Source organism: Lontra canadensis, unplaced genomic scaffold (assembly GCF_010015895.1).
Source record: "Lontra canadensis isolate GAN:19392208 unplaced genomic scaffold, GSC_riverotter_1.0 scaffold75, whole genome shotgun sequence".
NCBI classification, from domain to species: domain Eukaryota; kingdom Metazoa; phylum Chordata; class Mammalia; order Carnivora; family Mustelidae; genus Lontra; species Lontra canadensis.
The window spans coordinates 7267262-7293386 of record NW_022631069.1 but is presented as its reverse complement, the minus strand read 5'-3'; the positions used below and the strand labels follow the sequence as shown (position 1 = coordinate 7293386).

The 26125-nt window shown below is 50.6% G+C and overlaps 2 protein-coding genes across 5 annotated transcripts in view; one reads left to right on the top strand and one right to left on the bottom strand.

The window, feature by feature from the left end:
- Window positions 1–26125, bottom strand: part of ST7L (suppression of tumorigenicity 7 like) — a 110965-nt gene that overhangs the window by 9309 nt on the left and 75531 nt on the right. The gene's annotated exons all lie outside the window — the stretch shown is intronic.
- Window positions 5431–24453, top strand: WNT2B (Wnt family member 2B). 4 transcript variants are annotated; one of them, XM_032881443.1, is made up of 5 exons: window positions 5431–5522; window positions 18122–18342; window positions 19395–19672; window positions 20123–20387; window positions 23593–24453. In XM_032881443.1, the coding sequence occupies exons 2-5, from the start codon at window positions 18216–18218 to the stop codon at window positions 23820–23822; spliced, it is 900 nt and encodes a 299-aa protein (XP_032737334.1). In that variant the 5' UTR covers window positions 5431–5522; window positions 18122–18215; the 3' UTR covers window positions 23823–24453. The 4 variants fall into 4 exon arrangements, with proteins under 4 accessions (XP_032737334.1, XP_032737330.1, XP_032737332.1 ...); XM_032881439.1 differs by lacking the exon at window positions 5431–5522 and adding an exon at window positions 11553–12137; XM_032881441.1 differs by lacking the exon at window positions 5431–5522 and adding an exon at window positions 11556–11870.

The window sequence follows — 26125 nt, the reverse complement described above, 5'->3', positions numbered from 1 at the left end:
GGTTTTCCCCTAAGGTCAGGAACACAGCAGGGATGTCCACTATCACCACTGCTATTCAACATAGTATTAGAAGTCCTAGCCTCAGCAATCAGACAACAGAAAGAAATAAAAGGCATCTGAATTGGCAAAGAAGTCAAACTGTCACTCTTCGCAGATTATATAACACTTAATGTGGAAAACCCAAAAGACTCCACTCCAAATTCGCTAGAGCTCATACAGGAATTCAGTAGAGTGTCAGGATAGAAAATCAATGCACAGAAATCAGTTGCATTTCTACACCAACAGCAAGACAGAAGAAAGAGAAATTAAGGAGTCAATCCCATTTACAATTGCACCCAAAACCATAAGATACCTAGGAATAAACCTAACCAAAGAGGCAAAGAATCTGTACTCAGAAAACTATCATAAAGTACTCATGAAAGAAATTGAGGAAGACACAAGGGGTGGATTTTTCAGCAGAAACCTTGCAGACTAAAGAAGAGTGGGATGATATGATATAGTCAAAATACTAAAAGAATAAAACAGCCAACCAAGAGTACTTTAGCCAGCACAGCTGTCATTCAGTGACAAAAGAGATAAGACTTTCCTAAACAGACAAAAGCTGAGGGAATTTATTATGACTAGATTGGCCTTACAAGAAATAATAAAGGGAGCTTTTTAAGCTGAAATGAAAGAATGTTAATTAGTAACACAAAAAAACATGAAAGTATAAAACTGACTGGTAAAACTAAGTATATAGTCAAGTTCAAAATAGTCTGTTGTAATGGTGGCATATAAATCAATTAACTCTAGTATAAAGGTTAAAAGACATAGTATTAAAAATAACTATAGGGGCGCCTGGGTGACTCAGTGGGTTGGGGCCTCTGCCTTCAGCTCAGGTCATGATCCCAGGGTCCTGGGATCAAGCCCCACATCAGGCTCTCTGCTCAGCGGGGAGCCTGCTTCCTCCTCTCTCTCTGCTTTCTTCTCTGCCTACTTGTGATCTCTGTCTGTCAAATAAATAAATAAAATCTTTTAAAAAATTAATAACTACAACTATATAAATTTTTAAATGGATACATAAAAAGATGTAAATCGTGACATTGAAAACATAAAATGAGGGGGGAATAAAAGAGTAGAATTTTTCTAGGGCACCTGTGTGGCTCAGTTGGTCAGGCATCCAAGATCAGGTCATGATTTCAGAGTCGTGAGACTGAGCCCTGTGTCGGGCTCTACGTCAGCATGGAGTCTGCTTGGGATTCTGTCTCTGCCCCTCCCTCTGTCCCACCCCATGTGCTCTCTCTCTCAAATAAGTAAATGAATTTTCTTTAAAGGAGAATTTTTCTATGTGAACAAAGTTTAGTTATCAGTTTAAAATAGACTGTTATAATTATGTTTTATGTAAGGCTCACAGTAATAAAGCAAAACCTATAGTAGACACATAAAACAAAGCATATACCACTGTAATTATCAAATCACAAAGGAAGACATCAAGAGAGGATGAAATAAAGGCCAGAAACAATGAACAAGATGGCAATAATAAGTCCCTACCCATTGATAATTACTCTAAGTTACTCTAAATCAATTTAATTAATTAATTGATTGATTAAAATTACTTTAAATGTAAATTGTAAATGGACTAAATACGAATCAAAAGACAGAGTGGCTGGATGTAAAACAACAACAGCAACAACAACAAAAACCCAAGACCCAACTATGTGCTGCCTTCAAGAGAATTATTTCAGCTTTAAGGACATACATTGGCAGCAAGTAAAAGGATGGACTAAAATATTCTATGCAAATGGAAACAGAGGTCAGGGATGACTATGCTTTTATCAGAAAAAAATGGACTTTAAGTGAAAAGCTGTAACAAGAGATAAAGAAGGTCATTATATAATGATAAAGGTATCAATTCATCAAAAGGATATAACAATTATATATGTACCCAACATCAAAGCATCTTAAACATATTGGGACACAAGGGATGCTCAGTCAGCTAAGTGTCTGCCTTCAGCTCAGGTCATGATCTCAGAGTCCTGGGATCAAGCCCCACATCAGCCTCCCTGATCAGTGATGAGTCGAGGAGTCGGCTTCTCTTTCTGTCTTTGCCCTGCCCCCACTCATGTGAGTGCTCACTCTCCTCTCTCTCTCTCCCTCCCTCTCTCAAATAAGTTTTTTTTAAAGATTTTATTTATTTATTTGACAGAGAGAGATCACAAGTAGGCAGTGAGGTAGGCAGAGGGAGAGGGGGAAGCAGGCTCCCCGCTGAGCAGAGAGCCCGATGCGGGGCTGGATCCCAGGACCCTGAGATCATGACCTGAGTGGAAGGCAGAGGCTTAACCCGCTGAGCCACCCAGGCGCCCCTCAAATAAATTAAAAAAAAGAAGTGTCTAAATATATTAAGCAAATATCAACAGATCTGAAAGCAGAAATAGACAGCAATGCAATATTGGAAGATTAATTCAGTGCCCCACTTACGACAGTGAATGGATCATCCAGACAGAAAATTGATCAGGAAATATAGGATTTGAAGTACAATTTAGGTCAAATGGATCTAACAGATACATACATAGCATCCCATCCAACAGCAGCAGAATGCCCATTCTTCTTAAGTGCACAAAGAACACTGTCCAGGATAAATCATGTGTTAGATCACAGAACAAGGCTTAACAAATTTAAGGTTGAATCTTACCAAGGATCTTTGCAGACCACAGTGGTACAGAGCAAGAAGAAAACTGGAAAATTCACAGATATGTGGCAATTGTGGCAATTAAACAACAGTCTCCTGATCAATCAACAGATCAAAGAAGAAATCAAAAGGGAAATCAAAAAATACTATGAGACAAAAGAAAGTTGAAATGCAACTTACCGATATAGTATATTCAGCAAAAGCAGTTTGAAGAGCAAAGTTTATCATAATAATTGCCTACATTAAGAAAAAAAAGGAAGATCTCAAATAAACAACCTAACTTTATACCTGAAGGAACTAGAAGAAGAAAAAGAGAAAATTAAGCACAAGGTTAGCAGAAATAAATGAAATACACATTACAAACACAACAGAAGAGGTCAGCAAAACTTTTTTTTTTTTAAGATAAACAAAGTTGACCAATCTTTAGCCAGCCTAATGGAAAAAGAAAAAGAAAAGATTCAAATAAATGAAATTAGAAATAAAAGAGGAGACATTACAGGGGATACCACAGAAACACAAGGGATCAGAAGAGATAATTGTGAACAATTACATACCAGGAAATTGGATAGCCTATAAACAATGGATATATGCTTAGAAACACACATCCCACCAAGACTGAATCATGAAGAAACAGAAAGTCTGAATAGATCTGTAACTAATAAGGAGGTTGAATCAGCAATCAAAAATCTCCCAACAGGGGTGCCTGGGTGGTTCAGTGGGTTAAAGCCTCTGCCTTCCGCTCAGGTCATGATCCCAGGGTTCTGGGATCAAGCCCCATGTGGGGCTCTCTGCTTAGCAGGGATCCTGCTTCCTCTCTCTCTCTGCCTGCCTCTCTGCCTACTTGTGATCTCTGTCTGTCAAATAAATAAATAAAATCTTTAAAAACCAAAAAAAAATCTCCCAACAAAAAAAAAGCCGAGGACAAGACAGCTTCACTACTGAATTCAACCACTTAAGGAATTAATGCCAGTCCTTCTCAACTCTTCCAAAAAAACTGATGAGGAAGAAACACCTTCCAAATTCATTTTACAAGGTTACTATTATCCTGATACCAAAGCCAGGCAAGGACACTACCAAAAAAAAAAATAAATAAATAAAAAAAGGAAATTATGGGCCAATATTCCTGATGAATATAGATGCAAAAATCCTCAACAAAATATCAGCAATCTGAATTCAACAGCACAATAAACGGATCATATAGGGGGCACCTGGGCAGTTCAGTCCGTTAAGTATCTGCCTTCCAATGAGGTGATGATCCCAGGGTCCTGGGTTTGAGCTGGGTAGCAGTTTCCCTGCTCAGCGGGGAGTCTGCTGTGCTCAGTGTCTTTCTCTCTCAAATAAATAAATAAAACCTTGAAAAAAAAAAAAAGGATAATATACCATGGCCAAGTAGAATTTATCCCTGGGTTGCAAGGATGATTCAACAGGTGTCTGTCAATCTCATGATGACAGGGGGGTTATGGGGAGGAAAACCACAGAGGTAGTGTCTTGTTCATCACATCATATCCAGGGTACATATCATCAACATGACTTATGATTGTTGATGTTGACTTTGATAAGCTGACTGATAAGCTGACTGCACTGTTAAGTAATTCCCCGCCTTGTCCACTCTCCCCTTTTCTGTTCTGTACTCTTGTAAGGAAGTCACAACCTGGAGCCCACACTTAAGAAGTAGCTACATAAATTATTTGGGCTTCAGCATGGGAGATTCGCCCCCCACACACACACTTTGTATTTATTTACTCATTTATTCATGTCAGTACAGATACATGCATATTTATTTATACTTTGGGTTATAATCCAAAACTATTCTGTGGCTCCCGTTGTCCAGCTTTGGCCACTGGGATCACCCTCGGCTGATTCCTGTGTTCCTCGTAATATTTTCTTAAGATTTTATTTATTTATTTGAGGGGAGGGGAGAGCACCCAAGCAGGGGAGGGGCAGAGGGAGAGGAACAAGCAGACACCCTGCTGAGCAGGGAGCCCCAGGAGCAGGAAGCGAGTGGTGGGACCTTGGGATGATGACCCTAGCTGAAGGCAGACGCTTAACCGACTGAGCCACCCAGGCGCCCCTCCTTGTAATTTTTCATATGGATGGCTATAACGCTCATAAATAAAAGGACTTTGGGATCCTTGATAAGTTTCAGTGTAAAGGCGATCTGAAACCGAAAAGTTTGAGAACTGGAGCTCTAAGGGACCCCCGACTTGAACCCAAACACCATGTGTGGGCGTGGTTCTGCAGGAAGGGGCTGCAGACAGCGGAGGAGCAAAGGAAGCCGCACACCCGCACGCAGGGGACACGCACTTCTCCCTGCCAAGCGCTAAGGTCCTGGAGTTTTCTCCTGGTCCCCACGCAGACGCATCTCACCCTGCCGTGCCTTTCCAGGAGAGGCCACTGGGGGGCGCGCGTCCCGCAGAGTGAGTTACTCACCAGCGAGTGCGGAAGGGACAGAAGTCTTGGCTCGCTCCGCGCTTTCCTCCGCGGAGCCCGGCCCCGGCATGGCCTTGACGATCTCACTGTCTGCAGGCTCAGCCGGCTCTCCCGGGCCACAGCCGGCGTGCTGGTGTGGCGGCCGGGGACAGGAGCGCTCCCGCGGCAGTGGCGGGGCGCGCGAGAGGCCGCTGGGTTCTGCAGTTCTCGGAAGGGCGCCCCGGGGCCTTCCACCGGCCCGTCTCTGCTGAAAGCCGCCGGACAGCTCCCGGGGCCGGCCTCTCTCCCGCCCTTTCGTCTCCGGCCGGCTAGCTGGGCCCGCCGACCCTTCCTTCTGCGGGCGTACGGCAGACAGAGATAACCGGCTGCAGCTGGAGACCCGGCTAATTGATACAATAAGTTCTATAATTGCCTCGAAAATAAGGTAATGATTTGGCTGAGGGAATGCTTTGATCTTATCAGCCAAGAAAGACCTCTCCAAATGAAAGTTCAGGGGGGCTGGAGGCCTCCAACTCCGAGTGTGAAGCTGGGACAGCCTACTCTCCCACCCTACCACCACCCCTGCACCCCATGTCCCCTGGGCCTTGAGTCACACTCCAGGCTTTCCAGGCTTTTCAAGAAGGGATGGAAGCACCCTTTTCCTAGACTACAGAATCAGAATAATATTCGCACATATGCCATTGGTTATGTATGGAGAAGGGGTGAGTTCTGGGAATGATTTCTCCAGCCCTAGAGATGCCGTAGAAACGGAGATGGGGCGGGGTGGGGGGGCAGACTGGGATTCTGAAAACCCTGATTTGGCTCAAGCCTGATGAGGTTTCTTATACAGTGAGGGCTGCTGATTTGGGCCTTTCAGGCAGGAAGGGGTACCAGAGGGAGGAGAACCTTGGTCTTGCCTTCTCCGAGAATCTGCGTGCGCACACACACACACACACACACACACACACTCAGTGCGCTGTGGGTGTCCCTGCCTGGCAGAGGCCCCAGCACAAAGAGGATTAGAGAGATGAGCTAATCTGGTTTGTATGCCAGACATGGCCCCAGAAAGGGACCTTGTCTACCCTGATGTTTAAGGAGGTAAAGGAGTGAGGAGTCCTCCTTTTGGGGCCTGCTGGCTGACAGTATCAAAGCCTCCTTCCCACTGGGGTTCTGGAGGATGTGGAGTCCTGGCTCTAGAAGCAAATCTTAGGGAAGAGAAAGCAGAGGCCTTGGAGAATTGGGTGGGCTGTGCTACAAGAAACCAGAGAGATAAAGACAGAAATTGGCCCCCACAGAGGGAACTAGGTGTCTGCCCTCCTTGTTTTGCCAGTGAGGAAACTGAGGCCAGGAGTGCAAAAGTGACCTCTAGAGGATGGAAATTGTGCATGGCTAAGTGGAGGGGGAAACTCCAGTTTTCTAATTTCTTTCAGTCCAGTGCACACACTCCTCACTGTCTCAGGGCCTGCCGAGGCAAGTGTGGGACAGAGAGCAGGAGAAAGGAGCAGAGACAAAGAAAAACAAAGAGACACGGGGTTGGGGGAACAAGAATAGAGAGGGAACACAGTCCGGTACACAGAGAGAGTCAAAAAAGACATGGAGAGTGAAAGAAAGATGAGAGAGAGAGACAGTCAGTATAGATTCATAAAGACAGGGAAAGATGAAGAGAGGTTCACACAGAGGACGAAAGGCCAGCAGACACAGACACAAAGAGACACAAAGAAAGACAGAGAAACGAACACAAAAGATAGGAATGGACACAGCATGATAGTAATATGAGCCAGACAGAGACAGACCTAGAGAGGCAGAGAGAGGACATGGAGAGAGCAAGAGCCAGAGCGAACTGAGGGAGGCAGAGTGGGAGGGGGGCAGATCGAATGGGCTCTGCAGATTTGTGACCACTGGAAGCAAATCTCACTTCCAGAACGTTCTAGGGCCCAGAACAGGTGGTGGGGAGAGAAAGAGAGCTCAATGTTTAGACTATTTGATACAGGCAGATTGGGAGAGGGTGGCTGGGGGCAAAGTGGGAACCTCTCTCCCTTGGGGTTAGGCTGGTCAGTGACCACCCAGAATCCCAGCAGCACACCCACTGGCCTCACACAGAACCTGGGCCACCCGCCCAGGATGGCTGGGAGCCCGCCTACCGCCTGGCTCCAGTCTGATTACAGCCCAAGTGCTAAAAGGCTCCAGACCCCCTTGCCCCGCCCCCATGGTTCCGCCTCCCGAAGCCTCCCCTCTTCGTTTCCCTTCTCCCTTAGCTATTTTCCTTTCTCCCAAGCCCCTTGGGGGAAAAATCTACTCTCCTGTTTGTTTGGCCACTGGCTGGGAGGAAGAGGGTCCCTGTCTCTGCCTCTGCCCCACTGAGCCCTCTTCCCTGATTTGGGTTGGATCCTCCTTCCCTCCAAAGCCCTCTTGGCCTGGCCTCTTGGAGACACGCTCTGTGCCTCGCCTGGGAGCTCATAAATACCAAGGAGGGGCCAGTCAGGCTGTGTACAAAGTGTAGATTCCCTGCTCTACTCCCCTTAAAAGCCCCCGAGTTCTTCCCAAGCTCTTTCCTCTTCCCTAGACACCTACATGGGGTGGCCAGGGAGGGAGAAATGGGGTGGGGGCATGAGGGGCTTGTGTGAACCTGGCCCCATTTCAAATAAGACTTGCCTCCGTCTGCAAAGAAACCTCAGGAAAGGCGTCTCAGGGCCCCTTGTGCAAGCAGCAGGCTCAGGAATTCCTTGACTCCCATCCAAACCTCCCCCCCAGCCCCTTCTCAGCCTTTCTCTCTGCTCATTACCATCCACACCACCTCCCACCCACCAGGAAAGAGAGAAGGTCATCACCAAAGGGGCCCAGGGAATGGGGGAGTGGCCTCCTGGGGGGGTCAACCTGGGTAGAGTAAGAGCTGTTTACCCACACCACCTGAGCTCCCCTTAGCTCATCTCCACTCCCATCTAAGGGCCAGTAAAAATTCGAAATCATTCAGCCCCACACAGCTGAGAAGAGAGTGAAAGTAGTCCCCATGGGGGAGCAGAGTATGAGGTTAGACATCCCCGGTGAGGGGAGACCCGTCTCTGATGGGCAGCCACTTATGAGAAGGCAGGGGGCTATGGTGCCACCTTGAGGAAGAAGGGAGAACTTGGCTCTGCGGGCTGGGTGGAAGGTGCCCACCTGGAGGCCCCAGGGAATCCAGAGGCCTCGAGGGGGCAGGGGGCGGGGGTGGGGCTATGTGTCTGGAATTCTTCCTCCCATCTCGGCTGACATTGCCCACTAAATCTACAATATACAGCCCTGAACAGCAGGGTCCCGTGTGCGGCCCCTCAGGGGGCTTTATGGTATTTGCCTGAAAACATCAGGGGACTAAGACCCTGTCTCTCCTTCTGTGTCATTTAGGATGCTCTGGCCAGTGCGAGGCATACAGCAGGTGCTCAGTAAGTGCCAACCTGACTCCATGCAGCGCCCTCCAGACCAGAACTTGACTCCCAAATCAGTGATTACCAGATCAGAACTCGACTCCCAAATCAGTGATTCCCCGCCTCCCGCAACTAGGGTGGGGTGGGGGTAGGGGGTGGGAGGGAGGGAGGGGCAGGTCAGGCCCTAGCCTGAGTCTCTGGCCTTGGCCCTCTGGCTTGAAGTCCGGCAGCGGGCCCTCACGTGAGCTGCTGAGCTCTCCAGTGGTGTCTAGGACCTTGAGACTGGAAGTTTGTTTTGAGATCTGAAGTCCAAAGTGGCAGATCCCAGAAAACCTCTTCTCTGGCTCTGTATTTGTTCTCTAGTTAAGTGGTAGAGTGCAGCTCTTGCACTCAGCTGGCTCCTGCAGCCTGGGGTTCCTCCTGGGGACCTGGGGGCTCAGATGGGAGGGGAAGAAGAAGAGGCAGGAGCAGTGCTGCATTTGGCTTGTCCACTCTAGAGCAGAGGTAGCCTGTAAGCCCAGGGGAGAAAGTCTTGTCCCCTCACCCACTGTCCTTGCTCTTGGAGCTGCTGCTGTTTCTGGGGGCCCCCTTCACTCAGCAACACGCTTCAATAGCTGAGCATCTATGTTGTGCCAAGACATGGTCCCACTTGACTGTGAAGACAGCTGAAGCCAAAGAAGGGGCCTCAGAAGTGAGTCTGGGGCCCACGTGGGTGAGTCCATGCACGGTTAGGGCCGATGTGATCATCTCCAGCCCACCCCACAACCTCGGGCCCATATGTAGAAATAAACACAGGGCCAGAGTCACACCCAGGCCTAAACACACAGGGGAGTCTGGGAGAGGCTGCCAGAGCCTGCAGACCTTGTAGACCGCTGCCCAGCCTCAGGGTGGGGCTGGGCTGGGAGAGGTGAATCAGTGGTTCAAGGAAAGGGTCCCAGCCAGGAATGAGCCTGGGCCCACTCCTCTCTCACCTGTCCCTCTCAAGGATCCTCAGCAGAGAGTCTGACAGGAGGGCCAAATGGAGCCTCCCAGACTGAGAGGAAGGAGAGGAGGGGAGGGAAGGGTCAGCTGGTTGGCAGGAGGGAGGTGTATGGCTGCATGCTGGCCCTGCTTGGTCTTTGTATTCAATCCTTTCCCATTCTTATGCAACTCCAGTCCACCCCCTACGTTCAAGCCCTATCCCCCACAAAGCTACAGGACGTAGACCACCCTGGCTACCTAGCTGAACTCCTCTCCAACCCTGGTCCTTGACTCCAGCTGGCTGGCCCCCTGGCTAGTTTTTGCACATCAGCCCACACCCACCGTGGGGTCTCTAGGTTGGCTGTTCCCTGTGGTGGGAATACTCTTCACCAAGAATCTGCCTGGCTTATTCCCGGCCTCAAGTCTTTGCTTGAAGGTCGCCCTCATGAGCCTACCTTGATCATCCTAGTTACAACTCTGTTTTCCCCACTGTACTTACCCATTCTGACATACTAGATGTTATGACGTCTACTGTGTGTTGTCCATCTTCCCTCGATAGAACGTAAGCTCCATGAGGGCAGAAATTACTTTGTTTTGCTCTGTTCACTGATGCGTCCTTGGTGCCTAGCACAGTCTGGAACGTGGTAAGGAGTAAATAAATGTTTAGTTAATGAATACACTGCCTCCCGCCACAGAAGGTGAGATTAAAGGAGTGAGAGGTGGGAGAGGGGATAAAGGTCCTTCTGAGTCCTTCTCCCCTATATCTGCCTCTGGATGTCTGCAGCATCTCTGAAGCCAGCTGCGCCCTGTCCACTCACACTCTGGCGTCTCTAACATCCCCCATTGGACACCCCCCCCCCCCCCCCCCCCCCCCCCCCCGCCCCCAACCAAGAACTGGCAGGGAGTTTGGTGTGGAGGAGGGTGGGCAGTTTCCAGAGCATTGTTTACACCAAGGCTTTAGAGTTTAGATAAATCACGGGGAGAGGCACAAAAGACACCTGGGAATGAGGAGCTAGGCAGGAGAAACTGAGGCTGGAGAAGTGGTCAGGGCCATTCGCAGGGAAACTCTCCAAGTTGTAAGGCCAGGGTTTAAAAAAAAATTTTTTTTTTTTTTTAACATCTTGGTGAGGGCCACTCTGACCCCAAATGTCCTACCAGCCTGCCTGATGAGTGCGAGGAGAGAAGAGCAGTGTCACTTTCAGCAGTCGGGGCTTTACTACGCCCCGGGGCGGTGTGCAGAGGATAGGTGGCGGAGGGGGTGTGGGGGAGGTGGGGAGGTGGAAGGATGGTGAGACGAAGAGGAGAAATGGCTCCGGGGCTTCCACTCTCTCAGCAGGACCCCCACCCCGGCCTCTGGTTCGGGAAAGCCGCCCAGCTGTTTCTGATTCTTCCATACTTGCAGCCCCGCCCGGGGGGGGGGGGGGGGGGGTGTGGGGGGGGGAGGGGACCGAGGCGCCGGGGGAGCCGGGAGAGACTAAGCCCTGCCGAGGCCGGAAGGCAAAGGGCGGGGAGTCTGCCTGGTCCGCAGGTGTGCCCCCTCTGCTTCCGTCTTCAATTCATCCACAGGACAGAGGGAAGCATCGGGGCCGGAGAGGCGGGTGAGAGCCATGTCTAAACATTGTTTAGGGGAAGGGGTTGCCATGGGCAGTGGGTCGGAGGAACGAGGATCAGCAAGCCCTAGATGAGAGAAGCTCCTACCTGAAGCCGGCTGCCTAAGGCGCCCCAGTTGGCAGCGCTCAAAGGGAGTTAAGATCCTCTCACGACTCCCCATGGCAGAGGTTCTACCCATTTCACAGAAGCGCAAGAACCGAGAGAGGCCCGAGGAAATGAGTGCATCCTCCGTGGCTCAGCTCCAGTGTCACCGGAGGTTAGAGGACAGGGGAAAGTGTCTGCAGCCCCCCTTATTCTGCGCTCCCGGCCATCACCCACGGAACTTGGGGTTTCCGAATGAAGGGCGCTAGGACCCGGTGGCGCGGCGTCGGCCGGGACTGGGCTCCGCGGGCTCCGAAGGGCGCCCCCGCGCCCCATCGCGTCCCTCCGGAGCAGGTGGGGGCGCGGCGCGGTGCTGCGCGGAGGGGCGGAGGCGGTCGCCACACCTAGGGCGCTGCGGGGCCCGGGGCTGGCGCGGGCGGAGCCGCCCAGAGGGCCGCGCGTGTCCCCGGCTTCGGCCCCGCCCCGCGCCGTCCAATGAGAGCCCGCGGCCGAGGGGCTGTCCGCACACTCTGCCCGCAGCCCCACTTCGCGCCGCCGACCCCCTGACACCGCGCCCTGTGCCGGGGCAGCGCGTCCCAGACCTCGAGCTTGGCGCGCCCTCGTCGGCTTCCGGACCCCGTTCCTTGCGCCCCTCTCCGGGACGCTGCGCCCCGGCTCCTGGTCTCCAGGTGCCCCTGGGTCCCGGGCCAGCGGCGAGCCCTATGGCCCCCCAGGGGGATGAGGTAGGAGCAGCCTGAGTACCCCGAGCCGGTGCCCCGTCCACGCCCCTCCGGGCCGCGCGGCGGGAGTCATCGGGGAGCTATGCTGAAGCCGGGTAGTGCGGAGGAAGCCGCGCAGCTCCCCCCTCGGCGCACCCGCGCCCCTGTCCCCGCGCTCGCGCCAGGACCCGCGGCCCCCGACGGCTCTCGGGCTTCTGCCCGCCTCGGTCTTGCCTGCCTGCTGCTGCTGTTGCTGCTGACGCTCCCGGCCCGCGTAGACACATCCTGGTGGTGAGCGTGGCTCTCGGGGTGGGGTGGGTGAGGGGCTGGGTCAGAGGCCGGAGGCGCCCAGAGGGACTACGCAACTCCTGGCACCCGCTGCTCTGGAGACCAGGCTCTCGCTTCGACGGAATTAGAAGACGATCCGAGCAGGACTGTCACTTAAGTCGCGGAGCGCGTGTGAGGAAGTGGGTGGATAGGTGTGACGCTCGCCCAGGGAGGTGGGCCCTGGGCATTTGGAGCAAGGACGCCCGGTGGTCGAGGCTTCCCAGACTCTCCTGGGCTGTGTCCGCTCCATTTCAGCTCAGTCTTCTTAGAGGGAAAAGCTACTTTCCAAGTTTCCCTCAGGGTGGATTTAAGGAATCAGTTGCCCATCTAGGGCCTTCGGTGACCGTCCAAAGGACCCTCTGATCGCCTAGGTCGCCCCCCTGAGAAGTGGAGAAAAGGGCAGCTGGCAAGGGCGGACAAGCCTCTCGCTAGTCTACCCCACCCGGTAACGGTAACGCGGTAAGATTTTAGTGAGGCTTCAGCACGCAGCGCAAGGTTTAGAAATGGAACCAAGGCAAAAATACTCCATTAACTCCCACAATTAAGACAAACAAAACACTTGGGTTTGCATAATTTTGGCGTTTGTCTTCAGCCTCAGCTTTGAGGATGTTACTTCGAACCTTGATAACTCTCTCTTCTTCCTTTTTCTTCCCCAGATGACCACCCCATCTCTTCCATCTCTCTCCCCTCCAAGAACTAGAGGCTTCTGGAGTCCCAAAGTATTAAGAGATTTCTTGCAGGCCTGAGACTCCAGACACTTCACAAGAGGGCAGATGAGGCAAAAGGCATTAAACACCCACTGGATGTCTGTTCTTTTCCCAATCCTCCTGCCCCCCACCCCATGGCATTCATCTTTTTCTCTCAGGATAAAGAGCTGCTCTCCCCGCTCCCCTACCTTCTGTGGGGAGGGGGGAGAGGGGGAGTTGGACTGAGAAAAGACAGTCTTCTCATCTTTCCCCTTCACTGACCACCCCGCCATCAAACTGGCCTGAGACTGGGCTCTTGCCCCTCCCTACCCATGCCCCCTTCCTTTCCTTACTCTGCGTCCCCCACCCTCCCCACCACAAAGAGGGGTCTCTCCCCCCCTCCTTGCACCCTGTGGCTTTTCTCCTGTAGACTTGGAATCTTGGCTAGAAGGGTGAGGGGTAGCTGGCTGAGGGGCCAGCAAGCTTGGGCTGCAGATTCCTATCATTTCAAGATGCGTTGCTCTCCATCCCCACCCCCCACCCCCATTTTCCTGTTTCAGAAAAATCTCTCTTTTGGATCTTTTTAATCTCTGCAGTGTTGGGGAAGGCAAGGGAGGGGGTTCTGGATGGGGGAGAAGGGAGGCCCGTATCTTACATCTGGCTTGAAACATTCTTTTAGGAAGGGAAAGAGAAGAGGGGACGAAGAGGAGAAAAGCCTTTCAAAGTTCAGAGTGAGATCAAAGCCACCCTTTACGTCAGGGGCTGTTTGGCTGGGGGTTTGTGTGTTCAGTGGCCCCATGGCGAGAGGATGAAGTGACCACTGCCCATCTTTATCCATCCCACATGGCAGTTTGCTCTTAGGGATTCTTGATTGCTTCTTACCAGTTTGGGAGGTAGTTTGGGGACCACTTGGTGTTTAGGTGAAGAAGTGTCACTCTGCTGATTTCAGCATCCTGGTAGAGCTTCCTAAAGACCCAAATGGGGTGCTTCCTCATCCCCAAATGCTACTTGGCTACTCCCTCTCCCTTCGTTTCCCCCTCCTACTACTCTCACCCCACGTGGTTCACATTAAATATTTTGGAAGAACTCTGGGTAGAAGAGCTGGGGGGCGGGGGCAAGCCAGTGATACAGAGGAATTCAGCAGTCCCAGTGAAAGCGAGGAAGGCAGCAACGGAGCCAGGATGGGGAGTGAGTGCAGAGGTCATTTCAGTCTCCTTGCGTCACACCTGTCATAGCTGTCAGCCCCAGATGCCTGCCTTAGTGGTCATCACTTCTGAGATAAAGTGGAAAGCTGCTTTCTAAAGGCAGGTCAGGCCCCCAAGGTGATTATCTCTCTTTCCTTTAGGAAAAAAACCCAGCAAGATTGATATTCTGTCCAAACCCTGGAAGAGATGCCTATTGACTCTGTGTGTGTCCATGTTCCAATCCGGAGCAGGTCATCACTATCGCCAGCTAACAGTCTGATCTTCCCCACAGCCTTTCCCATACTCCCTGGTCACGCCTTCCCTCTCCCCACCTCTCGCTGGAGGAGGAGACAGATGGTCCCTTCTTATTTTGTGATAAACAGAACAAGAAATAGGGGGTTCCTCGCATGTGCTTTCCTGTTCCAGTTTGCATTGTGCAGGGAGCTGGATGTAGGGAATCCCAAGAGCAGGGTAGGGTTCATGGATTCACAAAGGGAGAGGAACAGAGTGGTATAATATTAGCATTATTGTTACCAACAACAGCAGCCGTTTCATGAGCCTTTACTAAGCTCCGGACACTATAGCTAAGTGCCTTACAAGCAATCATCTTTTTCAATCCCCGAGTAACCCAGGGAGGTAGATACCATTATTATCCCCATTTCACGCATGAAGACAGGGAGGGCTAGGAGGGGAGTGGTAAGACTTGCCCCAGTGCACACCAGTTTTAGAGCTATCGCTCTATTTGTGGTTAAGCATTGTATGTCTTTCTTGCTCTTGGGATGAAAATGAGCTTGGACTTTGGAGTCCCATATCTTTGGTTCAGCCTGGTTCTCCTCTGGCCAGCTCTGATGGACAGAGCTGGGTGTTATCACTTACACTCCCTGAACCTCAGTTTCTTCCTCTGTAAAATAGAGCTTTCTGTCTTGAGGGGTTTTGTTAAGGAAAACATTTCATGAACTGCAAAGCACCATATAAATGTTGTGGTATGGAGACACTGAGGGAGGGTAATAGTTTTATCCCTGCATTCAAAGCCCTGTGTGGGCTGGGCTGAACTGTGTACACTGCGGACCATACCAGGGGAAATGAAAAGAGGATCCCTGGCCTCATTAAAAAGACACAAATATAAAACATCTGCAAATAGGCTGGCAATGTCAACAGGAGTGAGGCTGTAATTGAAATGAAGTTTATGGCCGGCTGGGGAGAAAAGAGAGTTGGCGGCAAATCAGAAGGGTTAGGTGTTGATTCAGCAAACAGTTATTAAGTATGTACTATGTGCCAGACACTGTTCTAGGTCCTGGGGATACCCAAGTGAACAAAACAGACGAAAATCCCTGCTTTCGTGGAGCAGGGTGTCTGCATCACCTGGGGATGTTGGTAAAAACACCGATTCTGATTAAGTAGGCCTGGGGTGGGGCCCAAGGCTCTGCATTTTTTTTTTTTTAAGATTTTATTTATTTATTTGACAGACAGAGATCACAAGTAGGCAGAGAGGCAGGCAGAGAGAGAGGAGGAAGCAGGCTCCCTGCTGAGCAGAGAGCCTGAGGCGGGGCTCCATCCCCAGACCCTGGGATCATGACCTGAGCCAAAAGCAGAGGCTTTAACCCACTGAGCCATCCAGGTGCCCCAAGGCTCTGCATTTCTAACAGATCCCCAGATGATGCTGATACTGCTGCTCTGCATCGGGGTCACCCTTTGAGGAACAAGGGGTGAAAGGAGGGTATGAGTCACTCTGTCAAAGGGAGGGGTGTGACTTGGTCAAAAGCAGGTAAAGAGCATTCTGGGGCAGGAAGCTGAGAAGGAAGTGAAAACTTCTGAAAGGGAAAACGGAGCTGGGGGTCAGAGGCATTTCACCCACTCTTACCAGCCAATGAGCTGGGGGATGCCTTAACCGTCTCTGTGCCCTAACAGCTGGGCTCTGTGCTTGGCATGTGGTAGGCATTTTGTAGGCATGTGCTGAATTGATAGGGGGCTCAGGCTCAGTTTCATTGGAGGCCCCCACCCCAACTCCAAGGGCCTGACCCCAGGCCAGCAGGCGAGAGCCCTGCTCTGCAGAATCTTAGTGGGGTACTTACTGCAGCGACATCAGTAGGGTAGGGGTGGTAGAGAAATGTAATTATCTTCCCGTCTGAGATACTCAACAGATGTTCCCACGCTCAGTGAGGATGTAACAAGAAGGACCGACGTGGGCTGCAGCAGAATGGATTTAAGTCAGACCACAGGAAGGACTTTTTGCCAGAGTTTGGCCTGCCCCACTCCAAACTGTCTCATGAGGGCTGGATTACTGGTCTCCCATTCCCATCCAACCCCTCCCCCTTTCCAAGCCCCAGTAAAAAAAACAAACACCCATTGCTTAGAGCAGTACTTGGGCTGAACTGGGGAAGCAGAACCGGTGGTGAGACAGGGACGAGCTCCAATTCCAACCGTCTTGATTCTCCAAACAAAGCACCGCGGCAGTGGGTGTAACTCCAGGCTGTGCGTCAGGCGGCCTTTTCCGGCCTGGCCCAGCCGGGGGTGTTTATTTTGTTTGTTCCTGGAAGCTATTGCCCTGATGGACAGTGCTGCTGGGGACGCTGATTGCATGGGATTTGTCAGTGGTGGGCCAGCCCTCTCCCCCCTCCCAGGGGACAGATGGGCCCCATCAGCCCTGCTGAGCTCCAGAAGAGGCAAGCATCAGCCCTCCTTGTGTTTGTTTGAGTTGGTGTCACCAGTGGTGACCTAGTTTGTGGGTGAGGGCCGGGTGCGTGAATGTGGGTGGGGGGTGGGCATAGAGCCCAGGGCAGTCCAGCTTTTCCCCTCTCCCCACTGGCTGTCTTCTGTTCTCTTCACCCACTTCTAGGCCCATTTTTGGGATCTTTCCCAAACCACAGACTCATTCACAGACCAAAACAAATCTTCTCAGCCTGTAGCAGCAACTGCCCTCCTTGACCCCCACCTGTTCAGAGAAGGGGATAAAGGTATCCTTTTGATGTGTTAGGATAGGAGAGAAGAGAATCCGCAGCAAGCCAAGGAAGGTGCTAGGTGTTGGGAGAGACAGCAAGGGAGTGAGAAGTGGATGAATGGGTCAGGTCTCATTTGGTAGCCTTGTGGGGGAAAAAAGGTCACGATGCAGTCCTGTCTTCTCTGAAACATTCTTCCCGAGGCTTGTGGTGGAGTCTAGGGCTAAGAGTGTTTGAGTGAAAAGAAAATAATGCCTTGAGAAATCTGAGAATGACTAACAACCCACCTAACTTCTAGTAACCCACCCCAATTGACCTTCTTACAATTGCTTGAATTAGTTGCACTGGGGATTGGAATATGGGGAGGGTCACCCCCGTTGCTTTATCTTTGCTTCGGCTTCCCACTTCTAACAGCCCTCTGCCCCTGCAGGCTCATCCAGGACATCATGCCTTATAGGTTGGGGAGGATGATGTTCGAAGACTCATTAGTTAAGAAAGGCTATGGGACCTGGAAATAAAGGGTATAGGGAGGAGATCTGTGGGTGGGGTCTTCCTCCCCAGACCTTAGGATTGGGGATGAGGAGTTGTAGCTACATGGATCTGACTAGAGCTGGAGGCATTCCTCACCATTGCCCCCGATGTCTCTTCCCACTGGCCCCGCCCTGTCTCCATCCTTCCTCCCCCAAACCCTGTCTTTGTGGACCAGCCATGAAGGACGTGCCTCTCACATGTGGGTGTAAGAGTGTTGTCTTAGACTCTTGTTTTGTTAGTTTATTTTTCTCTGAGGCTCTTAATGTTTATTAAATAAACAGGCAATGGGTTTGTGTGACATGCTCATGGCCTCTATGTATGTGACACATGCCTGGCCTGTATTCTGCGAGTGTGTGTCACTTTGGTCTTTGGCTGGGGAGTGGGTTACGGTGAGAGAGCACTCAGTGAGTGTCCTTGACTGCGTAACCATTTCTCCAGAGCTCGTGGGGAAAGCTGCACCCGCTGGCCTCAGGGGATGACTGACGGACGTGGTTGGAGGAGGGGAAGGAACCTCTTCAAGTTCTGAAGGCCAAATGTCTCCCCTCCTTATCCCCCATCCTGAGGCAGGAAAAGGACCAGGATGCTCTGACAAGGCCATCTCCACCTTGCAGGTACATCGGGGCCCTGGGGGCCCGAGTGATCTGTGACAATATTCCTGGTCTGGTGAGCCGGCAGCGGCAGCTGTGCCAGCGTTACCCAGACATCATGCGCTCGGTGGGCGAGGGTGCCCGAGAATGGATCCGAGAGTGCCAGCACCAATTCCGCCACCACCGCTGGAACTGCACCACGCTGGACCGGGACCACACTGTCTTTGGCCGTGTCATGCTCAGAAGTAAGGGCCTCTTGCACCCTTTCTGCCCCACCCCCACCCCCGCCACACCGCTTACCTTTCTGTGCCTGGTGTGGTGAGTGGGTAGGACAGGCACGATCTCCCTCCCTTCTCCTACACACTACCTCATAATCAGAGAGACAGCTGAGGGCAGAGTCCAGGATCCCCTTGGGAAAAGACCCTCAGTACCCGAGAGATGTCGGCAGGGACCCCTCTAAATTCCAGTATTCTGGAATGATGGCACAAAGGTACAGCGTTCCCTGGTAACTCCTTCTCTCTTCTTCCCTTTCCCTTCCCTCCCACCAAGCCCCAACCCAGCCCGGGTGTTCCCAGCACTGTAAGGCTGAGGGTTAGGAATGGCTGCTCTGTTCTTACTGCCACCATCACTACCCTAACCCCAATGCTCCCAACACTCCAGTAATGGCGGCAAGGGATAAACAGAAAGGTGATATGTAAATATTTGGAGAGTTGGTGGCTTGGCCCTAGCTCAGCAAAAAAGCTAAGTCGAGCTAGACAATGAACTAGGAGGAAGGGAATGAGATGGGAATCTGACTGTGTCCAGGGGACAGGGGTGATGAGTCATCAATTCCCAAGAGCAGGGTGGGAAGGAAAGTAGCAGGTCTCCCCAAACAGGCTGACCCCTGGGCTGGGGTCTCTATTGTAGGGGAACTGTCCAGCAGAGTAGGCCTGAAAAGGCCTGGAACGCAGACTGAGGCTGGCTTAGCTGAGCCAGGATTGGTACTCTGTGGGAGGGGATGACTCACTGTGAAACTTTTCAATGGATGGACCAGGGAGTTTGGAAGAAGGCAAGAGTAGAGGTCAGCCCAAGAGGTCAGATGCATAAAGAAGTGGATGGAGAGTAGTGAGGGCCGAGGCAAAAAGGTCAGATACTCTGGGGAATGCTCTTGGAAGGGAAGGGTGCCTTGAATAAAGGGGGTACAGGAGTTGCTCTGAAGACAAGAAGATAGGAGGTTGCAGAGTTGCGGGTTGTGTGGGCTGAACAAGGGGCAGACGTGGGCCTCTGCTGAAACCTACTCCTGCCCTTCTCTCTGCAGGCAGCCGGGAGGCAGCATTTGTATACGCCATCTCATCAGCAGGGGTGGTCCATGCTATTACCCGCGCCTGTAGCCAGGGTGAACTGAGTGTGTGCAGCTGTGACCCCTACACTCGTGGCCGACACCATGACCAACGTGGGGATTTTGACTGGGGTGGCTGCAGTGACAACATCCACTATGGTGTTCGCTTTGCCAAGGCCTTTGTGGATGCCAAGGAAAAGAGGCTCAAGGATGCCCGGGCCCTCATGAACTTACATAACAACCGCTGTGGCCGCACGGTCAGTACTCATGTCTATGCATATACATTCGTGTCTTCTAGGGGTGACCAGGATGTGTGATCATGGACTAAATGCGAAGGTGGCAGCACTAAAGGCTTCTGGATCACTTCCAAAGACCCCAACTCCCATGGCATTGGAGCAATAAAAGCAAGGGAGCCTGGGAACGCCTAGATTCAACCAAGTGCATAATGTGTCTTCACATAGGTGGAAAGAAGGGAAGGGTGGAGAAAAGAGGAAGAAGTTCCAGGAAGGAGTCATGGAAGAAGAGGTTCTTGAATTTGGTCAGGAAGAATGGGTGGGATCTGATGGGGGAGAGAACAGCCAATGCCCCTTCTGTCCAGCCTAGGCCAGGTCTAGCAGATGTCAGAGCACTGCTGCTTTTAGCCCTGGGGAGGGCTAAAAAATGCCCTGACTGGCTGCGTCTCCCTTACCTGCTTCCCCAACCCCCAGGCTGTGCGGCGGTTTCTGAAGCTCGAGTGTAAGTGCCATGGCGTAAGCGGCTCCTGTACTCTGCGAACCTGCTGGCGTGCACTCTCAGACTTCCGCCGCACAGGTGATTACCTGCGGCGGCGCTATGACGGCGCGGTGCAGGTGACAGCAACCCAGGATGGTGCCAACTTCACAGCAGCCCGCCAAGGCTATCGCCGTGCCACCCGGACTGACCTTGTCTACTTCGACAACTCCCCAGACTACTGTGTCTTGGACAAGGCTGCCGGTGAGTAAGGAAAGTGGGTAGGGACATGGAGCCCCAGCTCCTGGTGCAAGCAGCCCCGGTTAGTCACGGGATTTAGGGAAGCGGTACTGTGGAAGGAGTTGGTCTCCTCCCTACATGAACACCTTACAATGAGGCTGGTGGTGAATGCCTGAGTCCACCAGTCCAGGGCTTCCCAAGCAGGGGAGAGGTCATCTGCCCCTCCTTTATATCCCCAGCCTCTGGGGTACAGTAAGTACCGTGCAGGGAACATTTAAGTGAGTCACTCATTTCTCCATAGCAAGCAATGGGTGGGCTAAACAGAAGAAACATATGGTGGAGCCCTAAGTCGCTGGCTCTTTACAATCCAGCTAAAGAGAAGAGATGTAAAGGGAGACACATGCAACTGCAAAAGACAGATGACTGGAGAAATCCAGAAAAGCTTCTTTGAAAATGTGGAACTTAAGCTCTTTCTTGAAGTGTAGGCATTACCTGGACAACCTAGAGAGAAGAGCAGACAGAAGCAGAGCGGTAGGGGGGGAAAGTACATGTTCTTCTAGGAACCAAGAACTCAGATTAATCTGACTAAGTGAAGGTTTGGGATGGGGGGACTAGAGGTAGATAGCAGGGTTCAGATCAGACCATGAATGGCCTTGGAAGACTGTATCCATGAGGTGCCTGGGTGGCTCAGTCAGGTAAAGCGTCTGCCATTGGCTCAGGTCATGATCCCGGGGTCCTGGGGTTAAGTGCCGCACCCGGTTCCCTGCTCAGAGGAGAGCCTGCTTCTCCCTCTCCCTTTGCTCTTCCCGCCCTGCTCATGCTCTCTCTTGCTCACTCACTCTCAGATAAATAGATAAAATCTTTTTTAAAAAAGCCTGTATCCAGTGTGCTGCCATTGAAGATTCAAAATGGAGTTGGGGAAGCAAGGAAAGAGGAAATCCCAGGAGGGCTAACCACTAGCAGAAAGCAGCAGATTGTTTTCAATCTGTTCCAGGTATTTGTGGTGGAATTCTTGGGGATGGTGGAAGTTGATATGCTATTAACCCCAAAGAGTAGAAGTCACCATCTTGGCTCCGATTTTAGGCTGAGACAGGTTAGACAAGGAATAACCTTATGTGCTGAAGAACTGTTCTTCCCCTGGTCTGTCATGGGCTCCCAGGCTCTCCTCCATGGACTTGGCACTCAGGCCTTAGGAGAGATAGAGCCAGAGCCCTCAGCTGTTTTCCATTCTGTTTGTTTTCACCCATCACGGTTATTCCTGGAGAGTCCAGTGGCTCAGAGCAAAACTGGGCACAGAAACAGGGTGGGGCTCCGCCCAAGTAACACAGAAAGTCATCTGTGTCCTTTGGATGGTGCTAGGAGAAAAAGTGAAAAGAGTCCTTCCGGTTGTTCCAGTGATTTCCTGCCACTAGGTATGCTTCCGTCCCATGGGATGGAATTCAAAGGACTACTCTCTGAATGTCTTGCAAAACTCCATGACACCTGAGGCGTAAGCCTATGCTGCTGTACCTAAAATGAAACTTTGGGGTAGGATCTTTGGAGTTAGAAGGGAGGATAGATCATCTATATGTTGGTTTTCCTTGGAGGCATAAAATGAAGTCTCATAAAACCCAAAGTGGGGCCTGGAATTCAAAGGGTTCGAAGTCAGCCCAAAAGGGAGTAGCGAGCCAGAAATTCCCTTCAAAGCAGTCCTGTCCGGTTGAACTTTCTGTGATGATAGAAATGTTCTACATCTGTGCTTTCCAGCATGGTAGCCACTTAGCCACATGGGATTATTGACTATCTGAAATATAGCTAGTGTGACTGGGAAACTAAGTTTTAAATTGTATTTAATTTTAGTTAATTTAAATCTAGATGACCACATGTGGCTAGTGGCTATTACAATGGACAGCTCAGCTCCAGAATGAAGAAGAGGCTCCGGGTGCACAAGAGAAGGACTTCAGACCCAGCCCTTAGAGTCCGGAGAATAACAGAGAGTACAACTAGTTAACTCACACATCAGAGGAGTGACCTCCTAACATTTTGGGTTATATACTCCTATCGTTAAAAATTTCTTGGAGCATGCACTTCCACAATGTGGATATTTACTTATAACAGATAGATATGTCCTACTGTATTAATATGTACATTATAAAACATACAAAGTAGAGATTTTAAGTTTATGAGAAAAAAGCAAATATAGAAGTTCTAAGTTCTAGCATTTTCTTTGTGTATCACAGTAGAATGTGCAGCCTGCTGTGACAGAATCAATCTGTCAATCAGTCAATCAGTCAATCAATCAATCCAGTCAATCTCAGCCCCCAGGTCAGTTCCTGTCCCATTTCTGGGGAAACACTAGGCTAGATACTTTCTAGGGTCCATCCCACCCAAAATTCTATGATTTTTATGATCTGTTGGCAGGATCTCTTTTGCTAAAATCGGTCAGAATGAAGCCCTAAGCATTTTCTGTGCAGAGGGATAACATCATCCCTACCCTTCAAGGGTTCCTACTATAAGGGGTAAGGGATATTCTGTAGGAATTCCATAGGGATATGCTTCTGGGCAGTCACGTGAATCAGTTTGCACCCTCAGCTGAATGGAGATTATAGACATAGTATAACAGTCCACTGAGTTAGATGCTATTATTATGCCTATTTTCATAAGAGAAGGCTGAAGTCCAGAGAGATGAACTACTTTGCGAAATCACACAGCTAGGATGTGGCGGAGTTGGAATTTAAACTTGGACAAGCTGATAATAAGGCCTGTGCTTTTAGTGGCCATACTGTACTACTTCCCTGTATGGTACAACTTCATAAAATATCAACTAAGGACCAAAATACTAACAAAGGGTAGCTGGATTCGAGCTGTGGCAAGACTTCTTAGAAAAGATAAATTATAGGCTTAGTTGTTTTGTTTTTTTAACTTTTAGTATGGACAACTTCAAACACAGAGAGCCCTTACACAGCTTTAACAGTTGGGAGCATTTTAAGGCCAGGTCTTGAAAGAGATGCAGAGCAGTGTATTGGCTGGGGGATGGTGCAGGTGAAGTCAATGGTCTTTGGGGAGCCTTGATGGTGGGAAGAAGCCAGGCTGGTACAGAGGGAAGCAAGGAGATGGTCATTTTGGCTAATTGGGCATATTTTCAGGAAAAGGGATTCTCTATGGTTTCCTCTTGAGGATGTGGGTAAGGGAATCCAGGGCAGCTGAAGGAAGAGGTAACTTGGTTCTCACTCTCTCTTCCCCAACCCAGGTTCCCTAGGCACCGCGGGCCGTGTCTGCAGCAAGACATCTAAAGGGACGGATGGTTGCGAAATCATGTGCTGTGGCCGAGGGTATGACACAACTCGAGTCACCCGCGTCACCCAGTGTGAGTGCAAGTTCCACTGGTGCTGTGCAGTGCGGTGTAAGGAGTGCAGAAACACTGTGGACGTCCACACGTGCAAGGCCCCCAAGAAGGCAGAGTGGCTGGACCAGACCTGAACATATAAATACCTCACTCGTCCCTCTACTTCAAACCTCCTGACTCAGAAGCACAAGATCTTTGCATGCACACCTTCCTCTACCCTCAACTCTGGGCTGCTACAGTTTCTATTTAAGGACTTGGAGAGTAATCCAGAAGGACTCTGGTGTCCTGACTGTTTCCTTAGCCCTGGGAAGGAGTTGACAGGGGATGCAGGAAATTGAATGGTTCCCTGACTGCCCCCCTTGGAGGTGAGATGGGAGAGGAGTAGAGGTAGGGTCTTCAGAGTGATAGAAGTTGCACTAAAGCCCACAGTCAAGGCTCATCTTTCCTTTCCTTTGCACCAGCTCCCTGACACTTCTGGTGTGTGCAAGAGGAAGGGTACCTGGAGAGAGTTTCTTTGTGTTCCTACCTGACTGAGGGGAGATGGGACAGAGATGAAACCACATCTGTTCCCTGGGTCAGTTTGAGCAGACTGCCTAGTACCCCAAAAGAAACTCTTAGGCTACAACCGTCTTCCATTATCAAGAGCCTGGGATAGTTAGATAAGAGTTAGCCATAGTGGAAAGGTTCCATTCACATGCTCATAAGGTTCATAAACTGCTGTACTTTGTAGGGGAAAGAATTATATAATTATACAAACAAACATTCTCTTCCAATCTTCCTCCTCTTTTCAACCTATATCAGACAGCATGTTGCTCACTCGCCTGTTGCTCACTTGCTGCCTGTTCAAACCGAGTGGCATGTGGAGGTTCTTATGCCTAACAGATCACTAGAACACCCTGGAACACTCCTGAGAAAGAGTAATTTAGTAAGCCTGCCTAGGCCTTGGGATTTGATTTTTTTTTTTTTTTAAAGTTCCTATGCATTATTCTGGAGGCCAGCCAGATTTGGGAAACACTCAGTAAAAGTATGGGACTCATGGAGGGTGGGAGAGGGTAGTAGGCCTGATCTCAAGGGCCCCACATGGGACATGAGTGTATAGTAGGCAGGAATCTCTGGCTTGGGCAATTTTTAGGAGAAGATCCTGGTCTTTGAAGCTGGGAATGGAAGCCAGTGGCTACAGAGGGCAGGAGAGCTAGGGCTTGGGGCCAAATGGTAAACAGCTTAGAAAGCAGCCTTTCTCAATTTACTCAACAAAATTTTTTTAGTGACTCTCCAAGTCCTCGTGATTATTATTTTTCACTCCATCTTTGGCTCAAATAGGGGAGTTCCTTCTATGCTACTATCCGCTGCTTAACTAAGCTTGCAGTAGTGGAGTCTCCAGAAATGGTAGTAAGTTAGAAGCTAGGACATGGAGTCCCAAAAACCGTGATGTCCTATTTTTATGTGACTTGGACATTGGCTATCTCTTGCCTGGTGACACTCTAAAAGACGAGAATGGCATAGAAATTTGTAGTTATGACAGACCTGGGTTGAAATCACAGCTGTGCCATTGACTGTTTTTGATATTTTGAACAAGATATTCAAATTCTCCAAGGCTTTATCATCTCATCTGTAGAGTGAGGTTACAAACCTATCTCAGATATTGAGTTTAAAGTATACCCCCAATTTCAGCCATCGGACACTCTCACCAAAGTCCCTAACTGGTCTAGCCCATCATGACGTCTCTTGGAACCCTCCATTTAGAACTGTAAAGTATTGGCAGCAGGCTGAAGATTAAGGGCCCTACACAAGGAATTCTGAATATAGGCACCACCCCCCACCCCGCCGCCTTTCCAAGTTCCTCTCCAACATCCCTTGGGGTCCTCACGTGTCTGTGGAGCAGCTTCACTCTGCACAGGCAGCAGAAGGATGGGGGAGCAAGAGCTCTGGGCCATGGGGGCAGATTTATTTGGATGATAGGACTAATATTTGTGTAACCTGCTGAGACCTGTGTGGGAGAGTTTAGGGTGGTTTTTCTTTTGGTGAGGGGTTTGCTCTGGTTTCACATCCATTAACACAAAACATGAGCTAGTCAGGGCCCTTGTGGTCTGCGGTGAGGGGATTCCTGTGGAGAAATGGGACTGAGTGAGTCAGGCCAGGGGAATGTCTTCCTTGCAGACTGGAGTCAACTGGATAACTGACGAGCCAATGGTGGGATAAGGGAGGGGGAACGGGAGGGGAAGAGAAGAGCTTCTGACATCTTGAGCTGGGATTAGGAGGAGGAAAGCCCTGGGGTAGTGGGAAGGTAAGGGGGTCGTAGTCAGTCTGGATCAAGAATAGAGCTGCAGGAATTTACACAAGGGTACTGTTTTTGGGTAGAGCCTCAGGTCCCAGTCCACCGGTGCTCTCACAAGAATGCCCGCATGACTGCATAAATGTCCTAGTTCTTCCTGGGACT

Coding starts and splice junctions, on each gene's coding strand:
- WNT2B (XM_032881439.1), top strand. CDS start 11,950: ATGCTGAAGCCGGGTAGTGCGGAGGAAGCCGCGCAGCTCCCCCCTCGG. Junction 18,343..19,394: donor TGGCCGTGTCATGCTCAGAA/GTAAGGGCCTCT, acceptor TTCTCTCTGCAG/GCAGCCGGGAGGCAGCATTT. Junction 19,673..20,122: donor ACAACCGCTGTGGCCGCACG/GTCAGTACTCAT, acceptor CCCAACCCCCAG/GCTGTGCGGCGGTTTCTGAA.